Here is a 10,648-nt window from a genome sequence, read left to right as displayed (position 1 = left end):
GGTCTCCTCGCCATTGCATAACCGTGAGATTTTATTGCACGTCATATTTCGGAGGTTGCTAGCGGGCAGCGTTGTTAGTGTAAGCTGTTTCGGAAAGAAAAACATTCATAATTTTTGTTAAATTTATTATCAATATCATTTTTATCATTATCATTATTATCATAATTATTTTTATTGTTATTGTTATTTTCATCATCATTAGTATTAGTGTTAGTATTAGTATTGCTTTAGTGTTAGTATTAGTATTGCTTTCGTTGTTATTAATATTTTCGATATCATTATTATCATCATTATTATCATTGTTATCATTATCACTGTTATTATTATCATTATCACATTAACATTTTCATTTATATTCTGCTTCTTATTCTTATTCATTCTTTTCATTTTCTTACTAATATCATTATCATCATTATGTTAATTTCTATTACCATTATCATTATTATTATTATCACTATCATTATCATTATCTTATCATTATTATCATTTTATTATCATTATCATCATCATCATTATTGTTAGCATTATGATTTTCATTATCAACATCATCATCATTGTTTTTATTATTATTATTATTATCATCATTGTTATTATTAGTGATATTAGCATTCCCATTATCATTATTATTATCATTATCATCATTTCCGTTCTCATTCTCATGTTTATGAAAGTCGTTATCATTATCATAGCGATAATTAGCAAGGAGGGTTAATGACACACATTCAAAAGGCTATATTTTCATTTTCTCTTTCTCTTTATAGATTTCATTTCCACTCAGGGGAAGTTTTTGATATTTGCTCTTCCATAAACTTTCCCCGTGGGTTGTTAGTCGAATTTCACGCTAAATACTTTCCTTGTGATTATTAATGTCATCGTAATTTTAATTATTTGTAAGATGATGATCACTTTTTTTCTCTCTCCTCTTCATCATTATTTCAATGTATCGGTATCATTAATTTATTAGCAATGGAAGCATATATAGCATCAAAATTATGGCTCATCATTATCATTATCATTTTTACTTTTGTTGTTTTATATTATCATTATACTCACAGTGTCACTAATGATATTGTTGTAATATTTATATACTTACAAGTGATATTTTCATGTCAACAATGACGCCAGTAACGATATTTTTGAAAAGTCATGGAAAAAAGATTTACAATTCGTTGAACTTTCGCTTGATTTCGATTCATGTGAGATTTGTATTGAAAATTACTGGAAAGAGCCTTTGTTAAATGTCTAATGCAACCTGATTCATGACTGTTTTAGGTCTTCTTTCCAGTCACTTCGTCAGAAAAGATTCAATGCGTCTTCTGCCGTTGTTCTGTGTTGCGCGAAGTCAGCCTCAGTGAGTCCGTCATGTTTCTCGGATCTGTCAAAGGATGGGAAGCATATCCAGCATATATACAAGGAAATGTATACGTAGAGATATAGCTATAGATTGATACACAGGTAAAAAAGGAGTAAGAGAGAGATGAATATATGAATAGATATATGTACAAACGTACGTGCGCGTGTGTGTGTGTGTTCGTGTATTTAAGCCGTATGTGTGTATGTTTGATGAAATTAATACACATTCACTTCCATGTATGTATTTAGTCTGCACACATGGGTCAAGACGTACGTTTTCATTGTAGAAGGGAAGGGGGGGGGCAGGGAACCAGAGAGCCGTATCAGCTACTTGCGATTTACCATATACAGTATCAGCAATAAAGTTCTTAGTCTTATACGTTATAAAATAAAGTATTTAACTTTACGAAAAACTAGACCAATTATTATTTTATACGTTAAAAAAAAACTCAATTTTGTAACATTTTGTTGAGTGCCGGTCAAATTATTTTTCTAATGGAGAATACAAAAGACTGTTTTGTGAGACTGTGGTGTGCACCGTATTCATGTTGACAAATGTAGAAAAGGTATGAATGAGAATGAACATCTCCAGGTGAGGTGTGCCTTCCTCACAAGCACCCAGAAGTGGTCAGGGATTGCCACAAATATTAGGGAGTGAAATGTCCAGCCCTGGTGAAATCTCTGGTAAGATTTAATTATCAATTTTCAATCTTTGTGATTATTGTTTATCATTGTATGGGAAGTAAATATGTATTAGATATTTATTTTATAATGCTTCTTTAGACTTTCGTATTTTGTTGCTCCGCAGCAGTATTTCATACGGATATTATAGTAATGAAATTTAGACTGATAAATGAGCGAGAGAGTGAGATGGAAAGAGAGAGAGTGTGTAAATGTGTGAGTGAGGTGCAGAGTGAAATAAAAAGAAACGGGATGGGTGTGTTATCATTAGGAACTAAAGCCGACGGGGGCGCATAATCGCGTCCACCCTTTGTTCCCACATTTTGGGATCCCTCATGGCAAGCCGCCAGGCAGGGACTTGGCTCATATCGAGCTTCTCACGACAGGTTTGATCGATCTGCCCAAGCCACGACCTCCTAGGTCATCCCACAGGCCTCCTCCACCCACGGTTGCCTCTTACAGAGACAACTTGGTGGGCAGGACCATCCTGTGGGGAGCGAGCCAGGTGGACATATAGCCTGAGTTGGCGATCACGGATTATGCAGGTAACAGGTCCTGTGCCAGTCTCATGGTGCAACCGTTGGTTGGACACATGGTCCTGCCAACAGGACCCCATGATCCGGTGCAAGGACCTATTACAAAAGGCATCAAGACGAGACTCTAAGGCACAGGATAATGTCCAGGTTTCACTACCGTAGAGCAAAACTAGCATTATCAGGGCCTTGAAAGCCCATAGCTTGGTCCTTCTGCACAGGTACCGGCATCTCTAAATACTCTTGTCGAGAGAGTTCATGACCCTTGCTGCCAGGCCAATCCGTCTGGTGACTTCCTGGTCTGACAGCCAAGAGTTATGATCTACACTACCAAGGTATGTAAAACTCTCTGTGACTTCAATGTCTTCGCCGCATGCACGTACCGACCGAACAGATTCTCCTAGTAAGTCCCCAAAGTCCTGGATCTTGATCTTGTTCCAGGAGACCCAAGGGCTTCGCTTCATTATTAAATGCATTCAGAGCCACTGCTAGGGTTTCCAAAGACTCAGATAGAACAGCAACGTCATCAGCAAAGTCAAGGTTTATAACCTTGATGTTGGCCATCGTTGCTCCACAATCACTTTGAACAGTAGCTGTGCCCAGTATCCAGTCCATGCAAGTGTTAAAAAATGTAGGTGCAAGGACACAGCCTTGCCCCACTCCTGACCTAACAGGAAAGAAGCCCGACAGGCTTCCACCACACTTTACAGCACTTTCAGTACCAGTATACAGGCTTGTTATTAATCCAATAATCACAGGATCTCCCAGTGATTCCTGATGCACCGTATCGAACACCTTCTTGAGTTCCATGTAGGCTGCAAGCAGCCCACGCCCGAACTCACAACAGCGCTCAACAATGACTCAAAGTGCAAGGATGCAGTCTATTGTGGTCTTACCAGGAGTGAAACCATACATCTCAGAAGTATCTGGGCAAGAACCTTGCCTGGTATACTGAGCAGTGTGATGCCCTGGTGATTGCTGCAATCCCATCGGCCCCCCTTCCCCTTCCAGAGAGGGATGACCACACCCCCCAACAGGTCAGGGGGAACGGTACCGGACCGCCAGATGGCAGCCAGGACAGCATGCAACCCCCACGCCATAGGTTCACCACCAGCTTTTAACAGTTCAGCTGGGATACTGCAAATACCCACTGCTTCGCCACTCTTCAGTGTGGAGATCACCCCCTAACTTCAGTTAAGGAGGGTGGATCCTCGCTGATGGGTAGGTCCGGCAGCAGAATCATGGCACTACTCACATCCAAGTTAACTGTTAGGTTAACCTGATACAACTGCTTAAAATACTCAGCCCAATGCTTCTGCACCACAACAGGATCTGAGACGATCTGACCAGTGAAGAGGGCTTGGAGTTCAGCTTCCTCAGGGCTTGGTATGCAGGACGAAGGTCATTTTCTAAGAAATGGCCTTCGACCTCCTCAGCAAGACTCCTTATAAACTTTTTCTTGTCCCTTCTTAACAGAGACTGAGTTCTGCACCTGAGAACAGTGCAGATCCCGATCCCCTGCCAGATGAGCCGCATGGCATGCATCTGTGGCTTCCAGTGTCTCCTGTGAGATTGAATTCTGTCTTACCCTCGGGCGTTCACCAGTCAATTCTTGGGCTGCATCAAGTGTTTCACGCTTGAAGGTGTCCCACAAAAGTACAGAGTCCGTCAGACTGTCAAGTGCTATGAAGCGACCAGAGATTGTTTCAGCAAACTCCTAAGCACACTCCCCCTCCTGTAGCCTGTCCAAATGACACACCTTAGGGTGATCATTGGCCCGCTGGGGAGTTTTGAAGTAAAACCGGAGGGTAGCTACAACCATATACACCATATGCACTTCTATACACCCTGCAGTTTTGGAGAATCCTCCAACAAGTGCTAACGAGTATGTGGTTGATCTCATTGGTTGCATTACCCACATCGCTGTACCATGTCCAATGATGTGGGCCTGATCGCTGGTACCACGAGCCAGAAATACTCAATTTCTGGGAACTTGCAAAGTCTCGGAAAAAGAGGCTATTCTCGCTGCCAGTATCAGCTCCCGAACCATAAAGACCAACAGACATCTCATAGCCAGCTCGATCACAGCCAGATACCGCATTGAAGTCACCCAGAACAATACATATATCTCACTAGGGACAACTGTCTGCCACAATGCAAGTTTGGCATAGAACATCTCTTTCACGTCGATTAAATATACATTAATAGGAGCGTACACAGCAATAAGAGACATGAAGTCAAATGACAGCTTCAGTCTCATTACCATTATATGCTCATCGACTGGAGTAACTTCTACCACCGAGGGCTGGAGCCTACTAGAGATAGCTCTGGCTACTTCCCGAAGATGGTGACCATTGCTGTGGCCTGACCAGTAATAGGTGTAGCAACCTACACTGATCATGCCACTGCCAGGTCTTCTCACCTCCGAGAGAGCAGCCACCCCAACTCTCAGCCTCCCCAGTTCCCTCGATAGTAGAGGCAACTGATCATCCTGACGCAAAGAGCGGATGTTCCAAGCCCCCACCCTGACTTCCCGCCTGAGGTTAACCCTCGGGCAGTCACTCCGGGTGGATGCCACCTCTGCCACCCCCGCCGACGCTGCCCCAGATAAAAGGGGGCAGCAGGCTGTGGGACCCATTATCCACCTGTGGGGTTCCCTAAGGCTTTGCCCCACAAGCTCCATTCCGGGCTGGCGGCTGCCTGAACGCAGGTGGGATGAGGAGCTCCCATTCCCATCCTGCACCCCACTTCTCTTGCTGGCAAGGAGGGGCATTTCGCCTCCCCCCAGCATTTCCAATTATATGTAACGTTGTTGATGGGTGTCTCTAGGGGGAGGAGGACAGGCAAGGCCCACCTCCCCTGAACCTCCCATTAACCCCAGGGGGCTTAGGGGCAGGAGTTGGTGCAGGGCCAGGGTGTGTCCACACGCTGGTGGGCCATGACCCTGTGCCTCTGGGGCCTCCTGCTGCTCCGAGATTACCTACAGTTTAGCCTGGGACCGCAAGGTACCAGTTTTCATAGGTGGCCACGAGGAGGCACTGCAGAAGTCTCGATGATGGAGAGGCTACGCACTGGCAGGGGAGACATGCAGCGCTGCTCCCTTTTTCGTACTAGGCTAGCCAGCAGTGGCAGCTGCAAGTGAGAAGGCATGCAAGCACTTAACACCATCTAGACTACCACACCATCGTTTCACACCACCCTGCGTATGAAGTACATATGTACAGAGAGATAAATTAATGCGTGAGAAAGGAGAATGAGTGAGAGACAGAAAGATATGGCCTCGAGGGAGAGCCAAAAAGCGGGTAAGGTAGTTTAAAGGAAAGTATATGTATTCGTGAGTTGTGTTTATGACTGAGAGTTTAATATGCGAGTAAATGAAAAGAAGGTTAATGTGAAACACACAGGGAGAAAAGTAAATGTATACTTGAAATATTCCAGCTAGGGTACTGAAACCTTGTATATAAATGGATAATTACATTTACTGTGCATGCAGTGTTGCATTTGTCTGCAAAGCTTTATCTCCCAAACTTGAATACGCTAATGCACGGTAGTCTATACATTGCTCTATGTATTTCATAAGAACATTAAGAGGGTGCTGTATGAGCGTTAAGAATCATTCTCTTAAAGACTGATTATAAAAGGTGACCAACAAGTAGTGACAAGTTATTCAGAATTTTTGTAATGGTAAAACGCAAATAAATGGAGCCTGACGATAGAAGAAGAGAACCTGTTAATACTAAATCCGACTTCAGGTATATGCCCCCTCCCTTCCCTTTCTTTCCCTCTTCTCTGACTTACTGCCTTCTTTCCTTCCCACTCCTTCCACCCCTATATTCATCTGGGCACAACGAATACTGCACCAGCTATGGGCGGTGTACAAAAATACAGATGCGGCCAAGAGTGTAGGCAGACCCGCTCGTCAGTGTACACACCGCATGAAAGTGTATTACTTACCCAGTTCGGATTAGATTGCCAAACTTTCAAAGGTAATTCGAAAACCATTGTCAACGATGTTCACATCTGTCTTGAAGACTAAGGTCACGTCGTTGGTCGAAGAGACAGTGAAAGTCGGGGCGTTGGTACCGCAGAATGTAGGCCTGTGTTCAGAAGGTATGGTCTTAGACTTCGGAATTATATTTAAAAAAAAATCTTAAGAACGTATCTATTCATCATTTTTTCAACCTCTCTCATAACAAAAACAAATGCCTGCCCTACTGTCATATTTACACAAAGTCTGACATTTCAATCTTTCACTTTCTCTTCTTTCTGATTATCTATCTCTATGTCTGATTCTATCTCTATCCATCTATCTACAATTTATCAATCACCACAACCAAGTCATGTCTGCCTTACCCATCCGCGGAATCAGTGTCGTAGATTTTGAAGCTGTCGTAAATACAGGATCTTTGATACTCTAAATCAAACAGCAAGTAAGTGAACATGAGGACATAGCCGTATGGAACCACGATCCGCATCCAGCAGTCATGGTAGTTGCCATACTGGTTCGGGTAATTCGGGGAGACTATTTCACCGACAGTTGTGTTGATGTAATTATGCTGACACACTGGGGAAAAAAGACAAAGGCAGGAAGATTACATTCTGCTTCATCATTTCCTGAGCAGATAAAGTAAGGGGTAGTCCATTTTTATTCACAAGGGTACAAAAGGTACTCTTTTTTCAATATATATATATATATATATATATATATATATATATATATATATATATGCATATATATATATATATATATATATATATATATATATATATATATATATATATATATATATATATATATATGCATACATATGTATATATATATATATATATATATATATATATATATATATATATATATTTGTATGTATGCATATATATATATATATATATATATATATATATATATATATGTATGTATGTATGTATGCATATATATATATATATATATATATATATATATATATATATATATATTTATATATATATATGTATGTATGTATGTATGTATGTATGTATGTATGTATGCATATATATATATATATATATATATATATATATATATATATATACATATACATATATTACATATATATGTATATGTATACATATGTTATATATATATATATATATATATATATATATACATATATACATACATATATATACATATATATAAATATATATATATATATATATATATATATATACATATGTATACATATATACATACATATATATATACACATACATATATATATATATATATATATATATATATATATATATATATATATATATTCATATACATATATTATATATATATGTATATGTATACATATGTTATATATATATATATATATATATATATATATATATATATATATACATATATATACATATATACATACATATATATATACATATATATAAATATATATATATATATATATATATATATATATATATATATATATATATATAAATGTCTTACTTGATAAATACTATTATGGAAATATAAAACAAACTTTCGTAAGTGTCTGCAGGAACGCTGTAAACTACAGTTGAAGTTGAAGTTGTTCTAGTTGAGGTTGTAGTTGAAGTTGTTCTAGTTGAGGTTGTAGTTGAAGTTGTTGTTGTAGCTGAGGTTGTAGTTGTAGTTGTGGGTGTATTTGTAGGAGATTGCTGAAGAAGGAAAGTTGTTTTTTCTGTCTAATATAATTATTTCTGTATATTCATGATAGTGGCCATGACACAAATAGTTTCAGGAAGAATTGTTCACTCCATGTTTGCTGATGCTGCTGTCCTTATCATTGGCCCAACTGTCACTCAGCTGTCCTCTGATCATCATTTTTATTAATGTTGCAGGTGTCATTATCATAATCATCACTGATGAGGGATATTATCATTGGTAACAATACGGTAATGATATGATTTTATTATGACTAGTATTTGGATTAGCTATTCGATCCAATCTTATCAATGTCATTATTGCTAGTAATGTTATTATTATTGTTATTGTTATTATTATAGTTAGTATCTTTATCATTGACTATTTTCATATCATTTTATCCATCTATGCTACACACAAAAAAATTGAAATCATTTTTCTTAATTTCACAAGAGACATAAAAAAGACCATTAAAGTACCTAATATGTAGGTATGATATTCAACTGCAAGCAAAATTATGTATCTTCAAATAAAATGGAAAAAGTACTTAACTATCCAAATATGATATTTTATACACACTTCATTTCGCTTCGCAAGCCTGATAAAAATTTCAAATGTATTTCTTAGATTTAGTCAATTTTTTATCATTATTATTATTACATACATTGTTCTTCATATGAAAAGTGGAAATTGCATGAGGTTCTGAATCTTATCATATCCACCGTGAGTGAACTGTGTCTGAATTAGATAAATACCTCTATTTACTTTTCTTACTGATTTAATTATATCAACAAATGAAGATACACAGTCTACTCTGATATTTTTGAGGCTATAAGGTTGTATCAGAGAGGTACAGAATGCTTTTGAAAACATTCATCTGACCGAAGTCAATACCACGTCATATAATTCGGACTCGTTGAAAATTCTTACCATGTCGTTCCAGCGACCGCCATGATTGACTTCAAATTTTACCCATATCAATTGAATATGTATTTGATGTACTGCTAAAAAGACAGAAACAGTTTATGCATGTTTGAAAAAGAATTTTGCATCAAGAAATTTACAATGCGATTCGTAATTAATGAAAATATAAATTCCTATCTGAATCTACGTGAAATATTTTTTGAAAATATTGCGCTGGCCGGTGTATCAAACTGTATCAAGGAAGGGGTAAACAATATGATACAAAATGAAAAGATGTTTCACCTGGTTCCAATATACATGTCAAGGGCAAATATATATCAAAGTGTATCAAACTGTTTGAGGCTTCGGGAATGCTACAGAAAAAGGCAAAAATGGTTATGTAAAATTATTACGAATGTTATTGTTAATACATTGGAATAATATTATTACTATTATTATAACCCTAATATTTCTGTCATCATTTCCATTGTTAATAATAGCATGAATGAAATTATCAAAAATATTTTCACCATGCTATCGTTATCATTTCTGTTTATTATCACTTTATTGCCATTATCATTGTCATTATGTCTTTCAATACTATTAAATTCATCAATGATACCAAAATTGATAACATCCTTATTGTTAATTTTGTTGCGTCTATTCCGAACACCTTCGAAATCACCAAAATCCTCATTTATATCATTATAATCAATATTTCTCGAACGAAGACTGTTGTAAGCTAACAGCATAATGGACGTGAAACTCACGCAGACTGAAGCCACTGCCAAGCGGAATCCTCGGCCGCGCTGGTTGCTGTCTGTCGAGAAGGAGAATGTGAGGCTGCTGCCCGAGGAAGCCACTGGGGCAGGGTCCATGTAGCCGCAGGCGACTCCGCTGGAAGGTCGAGGAGGCGAGGGTTGGGTGTATATGCCATGTGCGTTTACCCTTCGCCATTAAGGTTAGGTGAATGCAAACATGTCCCAGCACTGCCACACTGCATTCGCAATCACACACACAGACACACACATATACATATCAATTTATGTTACAATATAGTTACGATAACCACCTTGCGTTTCCTCCGTCGATCCGCAGCGTGTCGAACGTACACTTCTCAAGAGCTACGTCACAGAAATCTACGACGAGTTGACATCTTGAATTCGTAGTGACGCTCAGTGCGCAAGAGAGGTCGTCAAAGTACGCAAGCGGGTATCTAGGGCTGTGCACGCTCAGGCAGCCGTCGGCGGGAACACTGACGGATCCCAGCGGGCTACAGACCGAGACTGAAAACGATAGTAGTATTGTAGTTGTGTTTGGTGACTCATGTGCTGAGTTAACAGATACTTTTTATCACACTTTTATATACCCACCGGTAGATGCAGGCACGATTAATGGGACATTTTATGATCAGGTTCTATACCAATTATGATCCTGCATCGTTATAAACAATATCACAATGCTGCATTACAAATTTCAGGAATCACTTATGAGGTATAGCTTTCAACTT

General features: G+C 38.4%; 1 protein-coding gene across 1 annotated transcript in view; it reads right to left on the bottom strand.

The window, feature by feature from the left end:
• Positions 1-281: 281 nt before the first annotated feature.
• LOC113812838 (blastula protease 10-like) overlaps positions 282-10,648 on the bottom strand; it is a 19,675-nt gene continuing 9,308 nt past the window's right edge. Inside the window, exons 6-11 of the mRNA XM_070130441.1 lie at positions 10,211-10,424; positions 9,909-10,035; positions 8,093-8,249; positions 6,921-7,131; positions 6,522-6,664; positions 282-1,375 (exon numbers count right to left, since the gene is read on the bottom strand). Of these exons, the coding sequence (XP_069986542.1) occupies positions 6,532-6,664; positions 6,921-7,131; positions 8,093-8,249; positions 9,909-10,035; positions 10,211-10,424 (842 nt within the window). The 3' untranslated portion in view covers positions 282-1,375; positions 6,522-6,531. The remainder of the gene's footprint in view (positions 1,376-6,521; positions 6,665-6,920; positions 7,132-8,092; positions 8,250-9,908; positions 10,036-10,210; positions 10,425-10,648) is intronic.

This window comes from Penaeus vannamei, chromosome 15 (assembly GCF_042767895.1).
Source record: "Penaeus vannamei isolate JL-2024 chromosome 15, ASM4276789v1, whole genome shotgun sequence".
NCBI classification, from domain to species: domain Eukaryota; kingdom Metazoa; phylum Arthropoda; class Malacostraca; order Decapoda; family Penaeidae; genus Penaeus; species Penaeus vannamei.
The sequence above is the reverse complement of the archived record's forward strand: the minus strand, read 5'-3'. Positions and strand labels throughout refer to the sequence as shown.